General features: G+C 37.7%; 1 protein-coding gene across 2 annotated transcripts; it reads left to right on the top strand.

The window, feature by feature from the left end:
• Positions 1-99: 99 nt before the first annotated feature.
• LOC109988871 (uncharacterized) lies at positions 100-16,076 on the top strand. 2 transcript variants are annotated; one of them, XM_020640469.3, is made up of 17 exons: positions 100-350; positions 3,076-3,130; positions 4,776-4,808; positions 4,912-5,088; positions 5,216-5,367; positions 5,476-5,559; positions 6,057-6,123; positions 6,523-6,683; positions 9,814-9,919; positions 10,022-10,048; positions 10,147-10,323; positions 11,575-11,729; positions 11,817-11,906; positions 14,012-14,053; positions 14,141-14,222; positions 14,306-14,469; positions 15,479-16,076. In XM_020640469.3, the coding sequence occupies exons 1-17, from the start codon at positions 231-233 to the stop codon at positions 15,641-15,643; spliced, it is 1,857 nt and encodes a 618-aa protein (XP_020496125.2). In that variant the 5' UTR covers positions 100-230; the 3' UTR covers positions 15,644-16,076. The 2 variants fall into 2 exon arrangements, with proteins under 2 accessions (XP_020496125.2, XP_065805872.1); XM_065949800.1 differs by lacking the exon at positions 100-350 and adding an exon at positions 2,728-2,835.
• Positions 16,077-23,565: the final 7,489 nt, after the last annotated feature.

Below are 23,565 nucleotides of genomic sequence, written 5' to 3'. Positions count from 1 at the left end.
AACATTGAAAACCAAACCTCTACTTTAAGGAGCTCTTAAAGGGGTACGAGACCAGAAACCATGGTGATCACTTCAACCCAGTTTTAAGAGAGACACTTGGTAAAAAAAGAAAAGAAAAAGAAAAGTGTTCAGGAGACATACATGTGTCCCTGTTATATCTAAAATAAACAAAACAACAACAAAATCTATAGAATCTAAATGTTCATGAAGTAAACGTTCTGGCCAATCACATGTTGATTACTAAAGGATATCCAGCTGCGGCTCACATGAAGCCAAATTATTTAGGTCAGGTGAGAACTCCTTTAGGGCTCTCTGATTTATTGGCGTTCACCCTGCTGGAAGGGATCCAGGTAAAGGCTTGTCTGCTTCCATGGAATACATCTTTTTCTGGCATTGACTTGATAAAAGAAGGAGGAAGAGACTTTAGCAGTTAAAGAGCCAAGGCTTTGTACATTAAGATAACATATTGACACAGCTACTGAGTATAAGTGCAGGAACTGGCTGTCCTTTTTCTTAGGCAATTGACCGCATAGTCTACTCCTAATTGTTAATATTATGTATTTCAGACATTTCCATATGAAATCCACTTTAAAATGATTCAAAGCACACCAGAAATGAATATCATGTTAGATTATGTTCTCTTTTTAAACATTGATTTCAATTTTATGACTACCTCCGTTTTGGTTCTTACCACACATTGTCAACTCCTTTTGTGAATTAAGTTAGTATAAAGTGCCTCTCCTTAGTACTTGTTTTGGAAAAGGCGTGTGTTGTTTCTTTATTAGAAGTATAAACACAAATGATGTGTGTCAGGACATTTTGGAGGACAGCAAACCTGTTGTGTGGGTTCATCATGGGGTTGATGTCCCATTAGACTTGGGTACGTATACATAAATACAGTAGGAGTTGCCTAAACAAGACCAGGTACAAAAACATTTGGCCCTCTGTCAAGAAAAATACACCTACCAATCATTCTTCTTTTTTTGATATGAATTTAGAGCCAGCAAGTTAGCTTAGTGTAGCACAAACACTGGAAAAAACAAGGTAACAGCTAGCTAGGGTTCCCTACCTGGTCCGAAAGTTATAAAATCTGCCTACCTTAATCTAAAGGTCTCTTTTTATCACTTAGTTTCCTTTTGTATGTTTGTATTTTTTTTTCTTGACTTGAGACACACCAGCAGAAACCCATAAAGGCTAGCTCAGAAAAAGTCTATTAATTAACCAGCTTAAAAAAAGCAAACATTTACTCATATTTTTGTATGGATATAACAGAATAAATGAACAAAATAAAACAGATTTTTATTTTTTTAATAAGCAGTGTGACTGTTAGCTGGCTGTTCCAGTCTTTGTGCGAGGCCAAGCTAACCACATGCTAGCCTGCTATTTAACTAACAAACAAACAAGAGGGATATCCAAATCATAGCATCAAAAAGCATTCCAGCAATTATCACTGAATGTTGATTCTTTTCTTCACAATGCAGGATTCATTTTGGACACCACATTACTTACACAATTTTTAAATCTTACTTCTAAATCTGCTATAGCTGTTATAATTTGCCACCTTAACTTTATCATGTTGGTATTATTTTGTGTTGGAGTTCAGGTCTGATTTAGAACTCGGGAAATCATTAAATATTTTTTAACCTTATAAAACAAAACAAGTTAAGCAGCTGAAATTTAACCATTTTTATAACAAGAGTGCTTCATATCCAGCCTACATTGCGTCTCAGATTACTACGATATATATAGTCAACATTCCTACAATGGCTTGTGTAAGCTTGAAGTCTACTGAATAATCCAATGTTTGGATAACAAATCCTGTTTAGCTTCTCAGGTATCAGTTTTCAGGAGCACCTGTCAATTAAAAGCTTATTCCTTCTGTGCTGTATGTTTATAGAGGGTTTTAATGGATATTGAGAAAATTCCAGTGGCATAGTATCCTTTATCTTGATTGTACTTTTGTGTGTATGTGTTAAGTCTATTGTTCAACAATACAGTCAACCCTGTGTTGAATACAACTTCCTTTCTAGGGGTTAGAATTGAGATTTTAAGTGTAAGATGTCCTGGAGTTTGCTGTAGCCTTTGGTTTGAATTATTTCCTCAGGGTTTACATAAAAAATATTTATTTCACATGATAACTGTTTAGTATCGACATATATTTCAATAAAATAAAACACAATGTCTGCATATCTGTAAAAGTTAACATTTAACAATTGATGTTTAGCCTCCTTAAAGTATGAAAAACAAAGTTGAACCATTTTTTTTCACACAAAAAGGCATAAATGGCAACAATTATTAAGCCTGTAAATGTCTTTATGTCTGCTTAAAATTGCATTCCATTGTTTTGTCCATGAGACTTAACTTGCATTAAGCATGTTAATTATACATTTGTGAAGTTAATACAAGTAGGCTAATGCCATTATATTATAGTATTATAATCCTTAAATTAAGCTAATAAATCTTAAAGTTGAATGACATTCAAGTAATCTCCTTTGTACCTAGCCCGCATTGTGTATGGAAACTTCTGTTCTGTGTCATTAGAATTAGCCAGTAACTTTGCTGCGTAAACCCCCTTAACCAGATCACTGGCACGCTCCAAGCACCTGTATTTTGACCACAACATCCTGACGAGACCTGTAGATTGGCTGTGTCCCCCATTCTGATTTAGTGATGTATACAAAAGCCCCCCCTCCCTCCTATTGTATGTCCCCTCCTGCTCTATATCACTGACTAGAAACACACTTTTTTAACTTCTCATCACTGGTGGACTTATTCAGGAGTTCACAGCTGCTTTTGATGCAACACATTTTATTTTCAACGTTTAAAGCCTTAAAGGTAAGATGATTTGAAGCTGCAGCGAAGCACAAAATTCCTATTGATTTTTGTGGACTTATTACAGAACATACAATAGGGCTTTGTCATTTAGGCTAGTATACCACTATACATCAGTGAGTCTGATTTCCTCTTTTTCTAAATGAGAGACTTCTTCTTCATTATTATGCTGTGAAATGGCTGCGAAACCTAAAAAGAAATCCAACTTCAGATTGGTAAAAGGTCTGTTTTCTCCCCTCCAAGATGGCGGTCTCCTCCCTTCTGCTGTGCTTGTGTTTTGGAGCTTTGGTGAAATGTGGTAAGTAGAGTGTTGGTTTCAATTAAGTGGAGGAGCTCTGCTGCCTACCATGACACATTGACTACTTTTGACAAATTTCAAAATAATGCAGAGTTACACTAACATGAAACATGTATTTTGTCCAACTTAAGTTAAAAGACTGTAGAAACCTAAAATGTGAATAATCTGTATTTTATTGTTCTATAAAACAAATATAATCATGTGGAAGTACAGAAAAATGAAAATCTTGTGATTTTGTTAATGACTTATTTTCTTTTCTTTTTTCTTTTTTAAATGAAAAATGTTCATACATTAACCTCTTTGATTCTGAACATTTTATAAATGATGGTTATTTAGTTGGAGAGTTCAACGTCTAGGTAACGTGATGAGGGTACAGAGAATGGCTGTACTTGCAGATACTTCTTAATTGCTGTTAATAAAGTTACTGTGAGGAAGTTTCAGGAGTGAAGATTTTGGCATTTCCTGTGGTACATTTTATTGTTTGCTGATCATGTCCCGTACATGTGTGGTGTTTTCTATCTTTTAAACAAAAACAATTATCACACCTTTGAACTTCCTTACCCACTACATCACTGTGAATTTCTTCAGTGGAAAATGTGAACAAAGGCTACTTTTTGGCTGTGTGCTTAAAATAGCTTTTGTCTGATACAGACCTGTTGGGAACATTAATAGGCACTAGAAACATAACCATACAGCCAAAGATGACAGGTTGACCAACTCCCATCTCTCTGCTTCAGACAGCAGCTGTTCAAATAAAAGCCTTTTTTGATTAGTATTCTTTTTTTAAATGCAAGGCCAAAGATAAAAAAAACAAACTAGCAGAACAACAAGAGGAAGACCAAAACAACAGGTACAGGATAACTAAACAAACAGGTTGTCACGGTACAGAATAATGACGTCGTTCTATGCGTGCGAGTGTGTGCACTCTCAGGGGAAAAAAAAAAAGGGATTAGATGGTGAACAAATGGAGTGCAAACTGCAGAAGAGATGGGAAATATTTTTAGTAAATCAATAAACCACTGCATGAAATCGAATGAATCCAAATACATGTATGCTTATAATAGTCATACTAATCCTAGCAATGTTATTTATACAAATATTGCTACCACAACTGCCTCTAACTACTACTTTAAGTAATTAATTTAAAGGGAGTGCTGGCATTGAAGCTTGTTCGAGGAATTCACATGCTGTTGCACTGACTGGTTGCCTTTTTTTTCCCCCCTCCCTAGTGACAACTGATGGATCACATGTATTAGTCACTGTAATGCTTCTAAAGCACGAGACGCAGTGATTAAGGCTATCTGACTGTTTTAAGTTTATATCAGTAGCTAAAGCAATAAAGACACATCTATACATTGTACTAAGAAATAAGAGAACAATGGTTTTGCTTGCCTGATAAGTTTCTGATGTTGAGTGCTTTCCTCCCTAATAACTCTTCTAATTTAGAAATTAGAGTTATTGTTCAGGACACCAGATTCAACATTACATTTAAATCTTGTAGTGGTGAAAAACGGGTAGATTTTCTCACACACACACACACACACACACACAGAGAGCAGCTAGCTGGTCCCAGTTACAATGTTCCTCCAACATTTGATAAAGTCACTTTTGACATTTTGTTTTGTATTGACTATTACTGTTTCAGCTGCTGGAAGTGACTGGTGTTACACTGGCTGTGGTAAGTAAAAGTTTACATTTTCAGACTCTTTGAATTATTTAAATGAGCCATCATCAGTCTACATTAGTTTGAGCTATTGAGAGCATCTCTATTACTGTCACAGAGCACACCCCGGCTCATTGGAAAGACATCTCTGGAACTTTCTGTGGAGAAAAGAGACAGTCTCCCATTGATATCGTCACCAGTGATGTTAAGACTGACCAAAACCTGCATAACTTTACATTCGCCAACTTCTCCTCGGAGAATGTAATCAAGTCGATCAAAATCGATAAACATACAGGTACAGAGAGTGACAATTCAGTTTTATTATCTTCTTAAATCGGACTACAGACAGTTTAACTTGTGACAGAAGTCCTGAAATGTCATGTGACTAAATTCACACTCATCTCTGTCTTTTTGGTGTAAAGTGAAATGCATCTTGGAGGAAAATGAGGTTGAAGTGAGTGGAGGGGGACTTGATGGAACATATTCAACGATTCAGTTTCACCTTCACTGGGGGGATACAGAACATCATCCGGGTTCAGAGCACACTATTGATAAGCACCGATATCCAATGGAGGTACAGCATTGTTTACTGACAGTTAATTTATTCAACTGCCACTTTTCTTTATAAAGAAATCTTGTGTTACCTTGCTTGGTCTGATCACTCTAATGTAATCTCTTGTAGATGCATATAGTCAGTCTGAAGAAAGGTATGCAGGACCCGGTGAACGATCCAGAGGGAATCGCTGTTCTGGGGTTTTTCATAAATGTATGTTCAACATTTTAAAATGTTTTTCTGAACCTGTGATGAAGAGATTGAAACAAGGAACCATAGCAACAGCAAAGCAGCATTTCAAAAGTCCACATCTGAAAATTACTAAAATACATTTTAGGTCAAAGTTTGAGAATATATGTATATATATTTCTTTATTCTTTTGTCTTAGATACTGCCCATACCATGCTGGCCCATATATCAAATATATATTTTGTATACTTTGCATTATGAAACAAAAAGCAACGGTCAATTAGAGAAATTAAATGGATTTTTAATACATTACATTTTGTCCTGATCATATTTGCACTTAATATAATCTTTAAATGGTATATTTGAGTAGCAGACAGATGTAACTTTAATATATATCAATTTGGATGTCAAGTCTAAATAATACCTGTCAAACTGAAGAGAAATGCAAAAGTGTTGCAATCGCCCCCCCTCTCCCTCATTTAAATGTTTCTGCGTATTAACAAACAGTTTTCTCCCTAAAGGCCACAGAGGATGGAGATATGTCCGGACCTTGGAGCAATCTCACGTCCTACCTGAAAAACACCGCAGGTATGGTAGATGCTTGTTGTTCCATTGTGACTCTGTGCACCATGATGCCAAACCGCAAGTTACTGTAATTAGGCAACCAAGATTTAAAACTGCTTTTGCTGTTGTATGAAATGTAATGTGCATATCGTGCCAGAACTATATTGTTGGGTGATAGGTTACAATAATAGTGCCACGCCTAACTACAGTTTGAGAACTTTTTGTGAGCTTTTACTCACCATGTTGCATCATGGTGTGACATCTAAAAACACACCGTGCACATGTGCATTGACAACATAAAAGTGTGAGAAATTAGATATTGTGGGCTTTTGTAATGCTGAGCTCTAAATTAGGGCTGTGTTGTTGTAAAAGTAGACTTCCTGACCACTCACTGAGTCTTCTGTGTCTGACATCTTTTCACAGGCACAGTAGACTTTAACCACACCATCTCTATCGATGACCTGATTGGAAATGTAGACCGCACAAAGTTCTACCGCTACATGGGCTCCCTGACCACGCCCAACTGCAATGAAGCAGTTGTGTGGACAGTGTTTCAAGAGCCAATCAACATCAACAAAAATCTGGTGAGTTGGCTGGACTAGAGTTGTTATTTTAGTGTAAGAGGAGGTCAGGGCAGTCAGCACATGCCCCTCACAAGACAGAGGGCTTTAAGTATTTAGTAATGCAACATCTTTGTTGGCCAAACTCTCCAATAACCAAGTGTACACTTCCTGTATCAAACTGTACACAGACACATTTGGCAAATAGAGCATTGAACAGTTTCAGAGTCTCAGCTGTTTCCGAGTATTCTGATCAGATAAAATCTAATTCTGATATGAGCATAACAGCTATCCCTCTTATGTTTGGTTATATCATTTAATTATATAATGTGACCTCTCAACAAACGTAATCTCATTAAACTTTAAACATAGAGCAGGCCTCTGTTTACCCTTTATAATGTTACGTAAGAACAAACTTAATCCACCAAAACCTCCCTTCACGGGCAGAAACCTTGAGCAGAATGAAACTTGTTCTAAAGAGAACAGAATTAATTTCTTAGAAGAGGCTGTGAAGCTCTCAGAATCTCTACTGAAATACACAGAAGTACAGATACTTTGGCAAAGATAGAAGAATGAATTCAACCTTAGTGTACTGGCTTTATCACAGTAAAAGGGAGCCCTCTGAAGGACATTTCTACCTGTGTTTTCCAGTACAAAGTTAACTGAAACTTTACTTTCTTTAAGCCTTGATCAGAAACCCAGACACATCCAAAGACTGTGATGACCTTGGGCAAATGGAATCATAACAAAATGTTACACAAGCTGCTAATGCAGGCAAGTGTCTCCAGAGGACACAAACAAATGCAGGGACATACTGGCTTTCTACATGCTGGTGTCTGCTTTGACAGTCGTTTTTGATAAGTCAGGCTTGTTTTTTTTTTTGTTTTTTTTCTGTTGACTATAGCCACAAGACAAGATGCTGCTGCATGTGATGTTGGGCGGAAAAAAAGGTTATCAGTCATGTGCACGTAGCAGAATGACACATTCGGTCTTTCATTCCATCTTATCTTTCATGACATCCATCAGCAGCCAGCAGATTGTGCGGTACGCATGACTCTGCTCGTGGCCCAGCAGGTGGATCAACAGGTGCCTGACTCTTTGACCTCAACTTCAAACATACCAGTCTGTTGAACAGCAAAAGGAAAACAAATACTTCAAAAAGTTGTATTCTAAATATTTTAATTCATTTTAGACATCTAGATTTTTGCAGCGTTACTGTATGGTATTTAAAGGGTTAAAGTGAATACACCTTCAAGCCTTTCCCATACCACTCAACCTTGTGACACTGGTTTTGAAAGCTTTGCATCTGTCAATCTACCTTGCAATCCAGGAAGTTCCAAGCATCTTTTTATACAGGTTGGTAGCTAACTTGGCAATGACAGAAAAGAAAGTGATAAGACTATGGAAAAAGAACAAGATGTTAACCATATACATAAATAGTCATGTCACAACTAAAGTAATAGAAGGGAACATTAAAAGTAAAACAGGTCTATTAAGCATTCTTAATCAAAAGGTAGGCTTAGGTTTATGGTGAAAGACTAAAACACTAGTTGCTATTCTTCTTGGCAGATCTAAAGAGCTTAAAGCTTTCCAGATAAAGAACAGAAATACTCTGGAGGCCTGTAAGGGAAACATTTTGTTTGTGCAGAAAATATAGGTAAGCCTACAGTAGTCAGTCAATCAATGAATCTTTATTTGTATAGTGCCAATTCATTACAAATGTTATCTAAGGACACTTCACAAAAGAACAGGTAGAAGACCTTACTCATTGTCAAGCCTGCCTGACATAAAGTAATGACTCGCCTGTTTTTCTTAAAGAGAAGTGGTTGCACTTGAGTTATATTTTGGGAGGGGGATACAAGCAGGCTATGAGCCATTGAATTTTGATCTGTGTAAAACATCAAAACTTTTCTTTTTGGCTTGAGGAATTGCTTTTGCAATCAATTTGGCTCCATAAGCTTGAGATCAAAATTTCAGAGGGGATACAAGTTGAAGATATGTTTGTGATGTGATTTCAATTTTTCTTTTTTCTGATGCAAGATATTTAACTGTTAATTAAATACCATTCAGTCATTTTAACACATCACCTTCATTAACTTTTGTTGTTTTTAGTTTTTTTTTTTTGATTGTGGGTTGATAACTACATTTTGGCAAAGAAACATATCTGGGGGTGTGGAATTGTGAAAATGGAGCTTTAAGGCCTCTGTAGCTAGCTTTTCATCTCTGCTCGAGGCTACAGGATAACAAATGCATTTTGTTAATCGATTAGATGAGGAAGAAGCTGAAAACAATAAGTCCTCTAAATAAATCACTTTAAGGTAAAATGAAAGATGTCCTTCATTGGTGCTGTACTGTTAAGGAGTGCAGTGATATTGGATTAGTCTTTCTGATATTTATAATACATATGTCATGAAAGACAATGCAGAAGAAAACTACACATGTAAACCGCAATAGAGGAAAACCATCATCTCAATATACTATCAAGAGCTAAACTGCTAACTAGCAAGATTTCACAATGTCATTATTTTACCACTTTATATTGACAAATTCTTAGTATATATCAGGTTTGTTCTCCATAGTGGAGACTAGACAAGTTAGACCACAAGTTAGATACTTGAACAATCATGACTATTTGATTAAATCATCATTTAATAAACAAAGACCAAAACTAGGCCTGCATAGCTTCAACTGCTACGGTTTAAATTGCCAAAGTTCTACAAACAAAACAAGTTGTGTGTTAATCACCATGTTGGTAGTGCATCTAACCTCACGGCAGCTTTTACACACTCTTCAGACGAAGTAGAGAAGAAGCCATCTGCATCCGCTACAAAGTCAATGGAGAGTGGGGACTCGTCTGTCAAGAATCTCTAGAAATATACCTGTCACAAGAAGAACAGGCTATACATGTTTTTCATGGTTTTTGGATTAGTAATCAGTGGCGTCACCAAAGTATGACCCTTAGGCTCGGCCTGAAGTAATAAAATCCACATATTATGGATTTTTGAAGTCACCTTTAGACATTGGGACAACCACACCAATGGACACAACTCATATTCTATGCTGCTAGAAAAAAATGCTACAATAAAAAACAACAAATGGTTTTGCTAAAATCACTGTGGTTCATCTGATGTAGTGGGTCTTGTTTTGTTCTTAGATTCAAAATTTTCCCATGAAGACAGGAATCTCAAACGTATTTCGTCCAACCCAAAATACTAATGGACGTCAAGTGTTTGCCTCCCCTGCAACTACTTTGCCTTCAAGTGAGTTAAAAATCAAACATGCACACCAATCTGTGTCACCCAACATACTCTGACATTGGCAGACACATTTCTTATTGTTCTCTTCTTTTGTTTTGTTTGAAGGTCATTGGTGCTATGATGATCACTGTCGTATGTATACCAGCAAACTTGTACAGGTTGAAATAATTGAGTCAAAATTGTGTTCAAATTTGTCTTTAAAATGTTGATTTTTCTTCTTCACCCTCAAGATTTCAGCCCTTCAAAGTGGCAGCTCCTGCCTCAGTCTTATTGTGGCGGCGAACTCCAGTCCCCGATCAACATAGACACACGTAACACTTTGAAAGATAACCATCTCAAAGAGTTCACCTATACAAAGTTTGATGAAAAACATGCAATCAAATACATCACTAACACAGGAGAAGCAGGTAGGTTGGTTTTCTTTCACATTATCTGCTCTTTTTTTATTTTTAACACATTTACTGACTTCACATGGAGCAACTTTAACTTCGAAGTCTACACTCAATGTTGAACTAAAGTCAGCCTGTTATGAATGGCTTTCCTGAAGAATTTATTATCAATTATTCCTAACCAAACAATACAGTTTACTGTAGTATATGTGGTTGATCATAAAATGTGCTGCAATTTATAGTCCAAAAGATAAATTCAAGCATAATGCCACTATTTAATTCTTCCTGCCTCAAAGCTGGGGTGTATTTTTCTTTGTAGTAAATCAAAGTAATATGACCTTTATTTAAACAGGGAAAACCAATTGAGAGCACAACTCTCTTTTGCAATGATGCTCTGTAATAACATTTAAACATAAATACATAGCAAAAATGCAAGACAATGTATAAAACACAATCAAAATCCATCAGAAAAAACAAGAGCATGCCTCAGACAACATTTCACTCAAAAGTTACAGAGTGCTATAGAGTTACAAGATTGTCCAGTTTAAAGGGAGTCCTGAAGCTTATTCCATTTATAGGGAGCATAATATGAGAATGCAGTTTCACCCAGTTCCGAATTCATGAAAGTAGAAGAATTATTGAGAACGATGCAGTCATGAGAACGAGTAAAGTATTAAATATCCCTAAAATGAGGATCAATAGAAAGGCAATTTATTTAGGACGGCTTTATAAATGAGAGGAATAATTTTCCCTCCGAGTGAAAGTGATGTCCAGCCCACCTTGTCATAAAGAATACAGTGATGCGTCCTAAAAATGTCCCCTGTAATAAACCGTAGAGAGCTATGATATACGGCATCAAGGGGCTTAAGAGTATGTGCAGCAGCATGCATGTGAATAATGTCCCCGTAAGCAAGTACTGATAAGAAAGTTGCTTGTACAATCTGATATCTACTGCTCAGTGTAAGGCACTACTTTTTTTAGTCAGTTCTCCAATGAGTTTTAAAAGATAATTTATTATCTAAACAGATACCCGTATATTTATAACATGGAATAAATTTGAGCCCCAGTTATTGTATTAATAAAAATCTTAAATATCTTTTCAGCTGGGATCTGGTGAAGATCATGTAATTTGTTTTATCTGCATTTTTCTATAATGTAATTTTAAACATTGTGTTTGCACCTGCTATATATATATATATATATATATATATACACACACACACACACCCCAATAAAAGTTTACTAATGAAACTTTGACTTTGATCTCAGTAAAGTGTGTTCTGAAGGAGGATTTGTTGGAGGTCTCAGGAGGAGGTCTGGGACACGTCTACTCCACCCTTCAGTTCCACTTTCATTGGGGCTCCAGGTCACCAGACTCTGAGGGCTCAGAGCACACCGTGGATTCACACAGATACCCAATGGAGGTTGTAACATTATTATTGGCATTTCATTTTTAATTGAATTCTAGGTTGCCACTGTATACTCAATGTCGTTATTGTCTTTTTGTCCAGATGCACATAGTGAACAAAAGAAAGGATTTAAGTTTGGAGGATGCAATAAAGACTCCTAATGGCCTGGCAGTGCTGGGATTCTTCATTGAGGTAACAGAAAGTGTAGTAGACAACAGTTGTTATAGTAGGTCAAATAGTTGTGACCTGAATGTATAATATTTTCACACAAAGTCCTCCCCACATTCAAGACAAAAAACAATAACAAAACTGGCTTTCATAAGATTTGGATGTATGATTATGGTGGCTCAAAGGTTGAGGAACAGCTGAAACAATGTGTATAAAACACAATTTCAAGGTAGAAAGTTTTTAATGAAGAAAACAATATATTCAATCATATGATGGAAGAAACATAATGATTTAATCACTGATCTACATCCAGTAGGAAGAGTTACATTTTTCCCATCTGAACAAAACTTTCCATGTCAGGTGTCTCTTACTCGCTCCTGTAAATAAACGGTCCCACTGAGCGCCCCTACAGACCTGGGGCTGTATTCACAAATCCTCCTAAGTACTAAGAGTTGGTCCTGGTGACAAAAGTTAAGACTTGATCCTTGTAAAGATGAAAGTTATTCACGAAGTGTCTCAGCGGTTAGCGAGCTCCTAAGGTGTCAAACTGTTAAGAGTAGTGAGGAGGACTTTTAACAGGCTTAAGAGTTTCTCAAGCTGAGGATAAAATGTTCTTCAAACACGACATGAACAATAATCTTTTTGACTCACAGCTGGGCTGAACACATACAAATTATTTGTGCAGACATTTCAATGTCACCGAGAAGCTGATGTTCATGTTTATTATTTCGTTAATCCAGAGTTGATGTCATAATGATGATTGGTTGCAGGCTTGTAGCCACTCCCTATTTAAGATGCCATGCCCATCTTGACTAACTTTGTGCCTGATGAAGGTCTCGTACAGAAACGTTTCCAATAAGTGTTTGTTTGCAAGTTGGACAGTGTGCAGGAGTTTCTCTTCAACTTAATATACTGTGACATCAAAATAAAATGAAGTGGTTAAAGACTTTGCTGACCATTTATGCAGTTCAATTCAGAGCGTCAGGGTCACAGCAAAAGCTCCATCGCCTCTACGGTTCAACCAGGCATTTGAAAAACATGTGTCCACTTGTATAAGGAGGCCAGATGTACAGCAGGGGAAATGACTGTATTCACACAGTGGCTATTTCCCCTGATGTATATCTGGCCTCCTTTCCAGAAAAGTCGAGCCTCAGGTAGGAAGGTGAAAAGCTGTAATGATCTCAAACTGTTGTGCTTAAGGATGCAAAACATTGGAGTTTAACTAGCTGGCTAAAGGAAAGTATAAAAACATCGAAAATACAGCAACATAACAGTTACCTGTTAGCCATGGTCAGACAACAGCTAGCGTTAGCATTCAGACACTTACTGTCACAGTTAGATATGAAGTTGTAGAAAGATAATAGGCCTGACTGTTTGTATTGTTACACATTCAAATGAGAGGCATAAATTCCCAGTACGCATTGCAACAGAACTTGTAAATTTAGTTACATGAGCTATTAAGTGGTTGAATGCTAACATTAGCGGTTGGATTACAGTATCCTAGCAAATGGGGTTATGAAATGTTTTGTCCAATGGAATGACAACATCCACAAAAGAGAGGAGAACAACATACTGACGAACAAAAAAACATAATGCAGCCGTTTATTTGCGTGCACAGAGATCGTAGTGGGTCGCGTGCAGACACTGTAGGCAGTCGCTGGATATAAACATCATTCTCTTCCCATTGGCTTGAGTTGAAATCTCCAGAGTTGTGAGAGTACGCGCTCTCGCACATCAGCTCAATCGGACTTTCTGCGGAAAAAATACTCGGGGTATGGTCGGAGAAACTCCGGGTAAAGTCAGTGCGACTTTTGATTTTCGTATGTGTGAAAAGGGTTTATGTTAGAAAAGGACACTTGAAAGTAATGAAAAAATCTCAAAATCTATTCAGTCATGCTGTAGTCCGTGCAAGGAGTCTAAACAGAAGTGATGTAGGCAATTTATTTTTTGTTGTGGTTATAAGCCTGTGCATTCTGTATAAAGTCTCTGATCATCTGTAGCCTAAATCATATCCATCTTTTATATTTGCAAAGGAAATGGAAGCCTATGTTTTTTTCTTAAATGTAAATAAAAATTGCAAACCAATGATTACTTTGTGTAAATAAATCTTCCAAAATTTTATTTTCTAGGCTAAAGAGTCTACCAAAAGCAGCGACGAATCTCATCATGAGGTAGGAGGTGAAGCTTTCCTTAGAAGAGGATTACAATCTGCAATTCTGTCAAATGCTTCAATTCTTTGCACCTGTATGTCTCTGCAGACAGGTCCCACATCCAAGCCAACATCTGATATTGATGCCTGGAAAAGACTGACTAGCTACCTTCCACATATACAGAACATCAGTGGGTGCACACGATTGCTTACCCAAAATACACAATACACTGAATATTGCCGCTTGATCTTGAGTATTTATGCTTTCTTTTAGGCTCAAAGGCAAATGTCACAGAAGAGATCTCAATTGATGATCTGCTTGGTGACGTGAACAGAGCTGTGTTCTATCGCTACAACGGCTCCCTGACCACCCCGTCTTGTAATGAAGCCGTCGTCTGGACCATTTTTAAAGAGTCTATTAAAGTGGATAAAGACATGGTATGTGCCCCTTATCTTGGTGCTGTTTTTTTTGCCTTCTATGTGTAATGGGAGTAGAGTAATGAAAGGCATTAGATTTTACATTCATAGTAATTCTCAAATATATCAGATATGTTGTAGTTCTATTTCATTACTGGAGGACTTTTTGTTCCATTTATGTAATGCTGTCTCTGCCGTCACCAATCAAAGAAATCATGTTGTCATTTTGCTGGCGTCACAGTTCGTTCAGAATGTCTGCTATGTGCACATGTTTACAAATCACTGATGTATGACGAGTTTTCAAATGAAATGTTAACTGAATTAATGGACAAAATAACTTTTCTCTTCTGCTGTAGATCATATTGTTCTGTTATCAATTCCATTTGATGTACCAACAATATAAGTCTATTAAAGCTCATCTAACACCTAAACAGAAACTCTGAAGATTTTATGTTAACGGATTATATGTGAAAAGGTTTTGGCTATTTTCGCTGATTCGTGATGCCATTTAAAATAAAATAAAATAAAATAGACAAAGGATGGTACAGAAGACCAAACAAAAGCTAAAGATGGGAATAACAAGTCTGATAAAGTTATGGTATATGGTTGGCAAGAAATAACACTTAAAAAGTCAATACTAGTAAACACCTGTGACTGTCTCATTTCAAGTGAGCTGCTGTCAGCTTACTTAAAATAAAAACTGGTTGGATTCCATTGTTAAAGGTTTCCAACCGTTAACATTATTAAATGTTACGTGTTAAACATGGATATTTAGCTGAAGGTAATTGCCAGCTATAACAATAGGAAGCTGTCTACCTGCAATCTAAGAAAAGACCTCACCCTGTCTTTAGGTTTAGAAAACAAATCTCGTTCACTGACTCACACCCGTGTTGACTTGCTAAATGAGGTTTACCACTTTGACCCATGTGACAACTTCCTTGAATCTTTCTTTCCAACTCACCTCATGTAAATGTATCTAACTTGAGTTTGTCCAAAATGTGAAAGCTAACAATTTTTCTAATCCCACCAGATGATGCTGTTCCCTACTCATGCAGGATATGAGAACGTGTTTCGGCCTGCACAGGCTCTTAATAACAGGAAAATCTTCACTTCTGCATCAAGTGCCCCTGGTCCCATCCAACTATTTCTGCTGCTAGGTTGTCTCTGTGCTCTTTCATATAATCTGCATTTGTGAGACAGAATCTGCTGTAAAGAATAATGTATAATGCACTAATTTACTGACTTGCACAGTTTCCCTTTTTATCATATTTATGGGTCTAAAGGTCATCTCTAACCACTATTTAAAGCCTGGTAGTTTATTAATTATTGCATTGTGTTACTGTTGTAGTATAGTGATTGTATCAATTAGTTTCAACATTGTAAAATAAATGCTTGTATTAGTATAGACTAAAGCTTAAATGATTTAATTAACTTGTTAATGGGTTCGGACATCCAGGCACAGACTGGATGGAAGTTTAATGCCGACCAAATTGTCACCTGAAGTTATTATCAAATGTAGTGTTATAGTGATCATGTCTGCATTCACCAGTTCATTATTTAATTACTATAGTAAATTGTATCACAAGATGCTGAAGCAAATATAATGAATAAAACACTGATACAGTTGAGTTGAAGTTTCTGTTAATTTATGTTGCTTTTAAGACCCACCTTGAAATATACATATTTTTTTGGATCAGAAGAACAGAATACATGGAGGATAAAGTATAATCCTCCAGCCTTTATTTTAAGGGAAAATAATTTTGTTATCACACCTGTTTATACGTGTGTATCAATTCCCATGGAAAATTAATGTGATGGTATCATCACCACTTGTGCACTTGATGTACAAACGTCAATTTACATACTGTATGACCAATTATAAAATCATACATCTCTAGGGTGAATTTACTTATGGTAAGTGACATAAAAGAGTGCATTGCAATGTATACAACAATGGCGCCATGTGGGTTAACGCATATTTCTCAATGTATAAATAGAATATATGTAGAAATATCAAGATTTATCAGTTGAAGTCAGAACTGTTTGTTCGATAGTCCACCAGTATACATGTTTTATATTTTCTATCTAAATTGTATACACAGTATAACTAATTATATACTATAATTCAGTTAGTAATTTGTTTGTAAGGATGGCTTTGATGGATTTAGTTTGAATGTAGTAATTGAGTAACAAAGAATAGATGAAGTAATCTGTGTTTCTTGCGTTTCCACAGACAGTGAATCAAGATTTTAAAGAGAATAACTCAAACAGCATGTTAGAAAGAGGAACTCCATTTACTGTCATGCATTTGAAAAATAATACACTGTTCATCGAAAGAAATAATGCCCATATTTTATATATACACGTGGTACTACTTTCTGTTGTTGATACAAGTGTCAGTATACTGTAAGTTATGTGTATCTAAGCGGAATGATACCTTTGTGATTGTATCTACACTAAGACAGTAATAGAAAAAACAAATGACTCCTTTTCAAAAACTGCTTTCGCAACTAGCATGTCTGCCAACTATTTGAAACACCCTGTTGCCCTCACGCCACCAAAATATTTCTCACGTCTTTGACTGACTCATCAAACGGCTTTCACGGATTTAGTTTGCAGTAATTGAGTAGGCAAAGAATAGATAGCCTTAATTAAAAAGTCATCTGTGTAGCCTTCAGTTATCACACCTGTTGATATGTGTGTATCAATTCCCATGGAAAATTAATGTGATGGTATCATCACCACTTGTGCACTTGATGTACAAACATGTCAATTTACATACTGTATGACCAATTATAAAATCATACATCTCTACTGTAAGAGAAGGTGAATTCTCTTACGGTAAGTGACATAAAAAGAGTGCATTGCAATGTATACAACAATGGCGGCATATGGGTTCATGCATATTTCAGAAATTTCTCAAAATGTATAATTCTAATGTGTTTTTTTTTGTGCAAAATATAAGGATTTATCAGTTGAAGTCAGAACTGTTTGTTCGATGGTCCACCAGTATACATGTTTTATATTTTTTATCTAAATTGTATTCACAGTATAACTATATACTATAAGACTTCTGTAAATCAATGTGATGAAAGATACAACAGAAAACTCAAAGTCCTTGGACTTTTTCGATTCTCTGATTTTTTTTAAATTTTCAAAATCCAAAACAAAAAACGCCAACCAGAATTTACATTTTTAGACACTTCAAATCCATTATTACCCCTTTACCTTTTCTGAAGATTATTTCCTTTTTAATAGAGACGGAAATGGAAATAACAGGAGCTAAACTATAATTCAGTTAGTAATTTGTTTGTAAGGATGGCTTTGATGGATTTAGTTTGAATGTAGTAATTGAGTAACAAAGAATAGGTAGTCTTTATTAAGTAATCTGTGTTTCTTGCGTTTCCACAGACAGTGAATCAAGATTTTAAAGACAGAATAACTCAAACAGCATGTGAGAAAGAGGAACTCCATTTACTGTCATGCATTTGAGAAAGAATACACTGTTCATCTAAAGAAATAATGCCCATATTTTATATATACACATGGTACTACTTTCTGTTGTTGATACAAGTGTCAGTATACCGTAAGAATAAGTTATGTGTATCTAAGCGGAATGATACCTTTGTGATTGTATCTACACTAAGACAGTAACAGAAAAAACAAATGACTCCTTTTAAAAAAATGTCTGCCAACTATTTGAAACCACATGTTGCCATCACGCCACCAAAATATTTCTAACGTCTTTGACTGATTCATCAAACGGCTTTCACAGATTTAGTTTGCAGTAATTGAGTAGGCAAAGAATAGATAGCCTTAATTAAAAAGTCATCTGTGTGGCCTTCAGGTATCACACCTGTTTATACGTGTGTATCAATTCCCATGGAAAATTAATGTGATGGTATCATCACCACTTGTGCACTTGATGTACAAACATGTCAATTTACATACTGTATGACCAATTATAAAATCATACATCTCTACTGTAAGAGAGGGTGAATTCTCTTACGGTAAGTGACATAAAAAGAGTGCATTGCAATGTATACAACAATGGCGGCATATGGGTTCATGCATATTTCAGAAATTTCTCAAAATGTATAATTCTAATGTGTTTTTTTTTGTGCAAAATATAAGGATTTATCAGTTGAAGTCAGAACTGTTTGTTCGATGGTCCACCAGCATACATGTTTTATATTTTTTATCTAAATTGTATTCACAGTATAACTATATACTATAAGACTTCTGTAAATCAGTGTGATGAAAGATACAACAGAAAACTCAAAGTCCTTGGTCTTTTTCGATTCTCTGATTTTTTTTAAATTTTCAAAATCCAAAACAAAAAACGCCAACCAGAATTTACATTTTTAGACACTTCAAATCCATTATTACCCCTTTACCTTTTCTGAAGATTATTTCCTTTTTAATAGAGACGGAAATGGAAATAACAGGAGCTAAACTATAATTCAGTTAGTAATTTGTTTGTAAGGATGGCTTTGATGGATTTAGTTTGAATGTAGTAATTGAGTAACAAAGAATAGGTAGTCTTTATTAAGTAATCTGTGTTTCTTGCGTTTCCACAGACAGTGAATCAAGATTTTAAAGACAGAATAACTCAAACAGCATGTGAGAAAGAGGAACTCCATTTACTGTCATGCATTTGAGAAAGAATACACTGTTCATCTAAAGAAATAATGCCCATATTTTATATATACACATGGTACTACTTTCTGTTGTTGATACAAGTGTCAGTATACCGTAAGAATAAGTTATGTGTATCTAAGCGGAATGATACCTTTGTGATTGTATCTACACTAAGACAGTAACAGAAAAAACAAATGACTCCTTTTAAAAAAAGGTCTGCCAACTATTTGAAACCACATGTTGCCATCACGCCACCAAAACATTTCTAACGTCTTTGACTGATTCATCAAACGGCTTTCACAGATTTAGTTTGCAGTAATTGAATAGACAAAGAATAGATAGCCTTAATTAAAAAGTCATCTGTGTGGCCTTCAGGTATCACACCTGTTTATACGTGTGCATCAATTCCCATGGAAAATTAATGTGATGGTATCATCACCACTTGTGCACTTGATGTACAAACATGTCAATTTACATACTGTATGACCAATTATAAAATCATACATCTCTACTGTAAGAGAAAGGGTGAATTCACTTATGGTAAGTGACATAAAAAAAGAGTGCATTGTAATGTATACAACAATGGCGGCATATGGGTTCATGCATATTTCAGAAACAAAAACCGTAACAAAAAATAAGGGCAGCAAGGGCCTATATATTTTTAAATTCCTCAATTTCCTGTCTGTCACATATGCACGTAGATGACAGACTAGTTGTTACGACAACGTTATGTTTACAGCACTAGACTGCTTTATGACAGACAGAACATGCTTGTGCACTGTGTTAATGCCTCACCTGAAAACTGGCTGTATGTTGATCGCCTACAATAAACCTGTGTGGAAATACAAAAGTTACTCGACCCTCGATAACTACATGGTGTCAGAAGTGGCCTGTGAGTCACGAAAATAAAATAAAAGGAGGGAGGCGACGGAATGGCAAAGTTTAATCCCCCAGCGAACTTTACTTTCGATAAGCTGACTGAATGGCTAGACTGGAGACAACGCTTCAAGCGGTACAGGCTCTCAACAAAGCTCGACAAAGCTAACGGAAAAGTGCAGGTGAGCTGCCTGATTTATGCAATGAGGCAGAAAACATATATAAATCGTTCACTTTTGCCGAAGACCGCCACAGAAACAACTTTGATCCTGTGGCGAGAAAGTTCGATGAGTATTTTTTCCCAAGGAGGAATATTATCTACGAGCGGGCATGTTTCCACTAGTGGGTCCAACGGTCAGGGGAGAAGGCAGAGTGTTTTCTCCGAGCCCTGTATGATCTATCAGAGCACTGTGAGTTCAGTGCCAACTGAGAGGAAATTATCCGCGATCGTATTGTCGTTGGTATATTAGATAAGGAGCTCTCGCGCAAGCTGCAGCTAATGGCGGACTTAACACTTGCACTGACAATACAGACCGTATCAGAGGAGTCAGAGGAGGTCGCGGCACAGGTTAACCTGCAGGGAGACACTGTGGGATCAGTACAGCAGGTGCGTTACAAACAGAATAAATAAATAAATAACAACAACAACAAGGCAAGACAAAAGAGAGTGAAAAAATGTGGTAAATGTGGGAAAGCAAAGCATGGCAGAGATGAAAGGTGCCCTGGAGGGAAAGCTACATGCCACAACTGCCATAAAATGGGACACTGGGCCAGAGTGTGTCGCAACAGCAACAGGTCAGTGAATGAGGTCACAGAGACTGGGCAGGCTGAACAGACCTCCTATTTCTTAGGTTCAGTGTGCAGTGCAGATGACAAAGAGCAGTGGACTGTGCAACTACAGGTTGATTCCATCCCAATGGAATTTAAAATCGACACAGAAGCTGATGTCAACATCTTAAGTGAGGATGCATTCCACACACTCACCCCACTGAGAGCACTAGAACCTGCTGACATTCCATTGGACAGCCCAGGAGGTGAGCTGTTGCGTCTGGGCCGCTTTAATGTTACAGTTAGCTACATAGGGAAGGATTACCCCTTCAAAGCATATTTGGTCCGCGGCCGGAGTGTCAACAATCTACTCAGCCGGTCCCTGTCAGTGAGAATGAATTTGGTGAGGTGATTTGATGAAGTGACGCACACCAGCAAGCTTACAGTGAGCATGGCACACTAAAACTGAACCAGTCAGAATTCAGTTGAACGACGGTGGTCAACCGTATGCTGTACATGCTGCACGCGTGTGCCCTTCCCCACATTACAAAAAGTAAAAGTTGAACTGCACGGGATGGAGAATAATGGCGTCATAGAGCAAGTAACACAGACAACTGAATGGTGTGCACCCATAGTACCTGTTCTAAAGAAAAAGCCTGGCAAAGCCAGGATATGTGTGGACTTAAAAAGACTTAACGAGTCAGTCAAAAGAAAGCGGTATATCCTACCTACACTGGATGATGGAAAATTTCCAGCGCAGAATACTGGAGACTGTAGGGGCTGGAAGGTGTGGAAGTTTTTATGGATGACATCCTAGTCTATGGGACCTGGATGAAACAGCACAACACCAGGCTCGAGAAGGTACTGCAACGTGTTGAATCGGCAGGACTGAAACTCAAAGAGAAATGCTCCCTCAGACAAAGCCAATTACGCTTTTTGGGACATCTCATCGACCAGTCAGGGGTCAGGCCCCACCCTGACAAAGTTGAGGCCATTCAACAGCTGGCCCCCCCAGGAAATTTCCAGGAGCTAAAAAGAGTCCTGGGAATGTTGAACTACCTGGGGAGGTACGTTCCCAGCCTATCCACGATAGGTCAACCACTGTACAAACTTTTGAAAAGCAAAAACACCTGGACCTGGAGCCATTCACAGCAGTCAGCCTGTGAGAACATCAAGGAGATGCTGACCACAGCGCCAATTCTTTTCTTTTACGATGTTGCTAAACCCACTGCTGTGTCTGCCAATGCCAGCAGCTACGGCCTGGGGGGGGGTGTACTACCATGAAGAGGAGTGGAAGCCGGTGGCCTACTGCTCCAGGCGTCTCACCGAAGCTGAAACACACTACGCCCAGATCGAGAAAGAGTGTCTGGCTGGCGTGTGGGCCTGTGAAAAGTTTGAAAAAGTATCTATGCGGCTTGGATCAGTTCAGGCTTGAGACTGACCAAATCCCAGCATCTCCAACTATAATGGAGAGCATCAGAACAGCAACAACAGCTGTCAACGAACTACAGGCTGTCATTAAACTCATCAGAAAGGAATGGCCAGAATATATCAGTAATGTCCCACCATGTGCCAGAGACAACATGAAAGTAAAAAACGAACTATCAGAAGCTGATGGTCTCCACACCCCTGCCTGATCGCTCTGGACCTCTGTGGACACAACAAGCATGGTTATCTTGTGATAACTGATTACTATTCACGTTACTTAGAAGTACTACACCTACCGACATTGACCAGCGCTCAGGTTATTCAGAGACTGAAAACAACCTTCGCTAGGTTTGGGATTCCGGACGAGGTGGTGAGTGACAATGGACCTCAATTCTCCAGTGCAGCATTCCGGGAGCTGGCAAAACAGCTAGACTTCAGACACATCACGTCTAGTCCTCACCACCCCTAAGGAAACGGTCATGCAAAAAGAGCAGTGCAGACTGCAGAGAGAATCCTCCAGCAGGAAGATCCGCTGATAGCCCTCATGGGCTATTGTTCAACTCCCTGAGGATTCCCAGAGGAACTGCTGATGGGGAGAAAGATCCGAACGACACTCCCTACACTTGAGAAAAATCTGTGGCCCAAATGGCCCAACAGAAAGACTGTTAAGCAAAAGGATGCTAGTGAGAAGACACAACAAGCCTTCTATTACAACAACATTGTGCCAGGCATCTTATAATTATAATTTATCCTTTATTTATCCCGCGAGGGGAAATTAAATTTTACACTCTGTCTAATGAACATGAACACACACATGCACAATGCTTTAATGGAGAGGTCTCAGAGTGAGGGGGCTGCCCACAGCGAGCGCTCCAGAGCAGTTTTAGGGTTTGGTGCCTTGCTCAAGGGCACCTCGGCAGTGCTCAGGAAGTGGACTGGCACCTCTCCAGCTACCAGACCAACTTCCGGACTTGAACCGGCGACCCTCCGATTCCCAACCCAAGTCCCTACAGACTGAGCAACTGCCTCCCCATCTTCCTGCTCTACGGCCGGTAGACAACGTTTACGACCAGGTCTGGCCGTGTCAATGAGCCAGCTGCTAGGTTGGATTTGTAGAGAAAAGTATTTTCTGGGTGTTTCACATTGGTCATTGGGGTGGAAAAAAAAAAAAAAAACACCTCATAATCTGTTACATTTGGTAACAGATTATTACTCTGTTAAAATGGTGTTTCATTTGGTGAAGAGATCTAATGACTTGTTTAGGACTCGATATTCAAAGGTTAGGCCTTGTGACTCGACTTGAGACTTGCCTGTCATTACTTGGGACTTGACTCGGGACTTGAGACCAAAGACTTGTGACTTGCAAAGAAATGACTTTCTCCCACCTTATGGTTATATATTCTC

The sequence above is a fragment of the Labrus bergylta genome, chromosome 21 (genome assembly GCF_963930695.1).
Source record: "Labrus bergylta chromosome 21, fLabBer1.1, whole genome shotgun sequence".
Taxonomy (NCBI): Eukaryota; Metazoa; Chordata; class Actinopteri; order Labriformes; family Labridae; genus Labrus; species Labrus bergylta.
This window is presented reverse-complemented; position numbering and strand designations above follow the sequence as displayed.

What these genes read in the sequence shown, in the direction of transcription:
- LOC109988871 (XM_020640469.3), top strand. Translation starts at nt 231, where the DNA reads ATGTTGATTACTAAAGGATATCCAGCTGCGGCTCACATGAAGCCAAAT. An exon ending in GTGCTATGATGATCACTGTC is followed by an intron (nt 10,049 to 10,146) that starts GTATGTATACCA and finishes TTCACCCTCAAG; the next exon opens with ATTTCAGCCCTTCAAAGTGG. An exon ending in GCGACGAATCTCATCATGAG is followed by an intron (nt 14,054 to 14,140) that starts GTAGGAGGTGAA and finishes ATGTCTCTGCAG; the next exon opens with ACAGGTCCCACATCCAAGCC.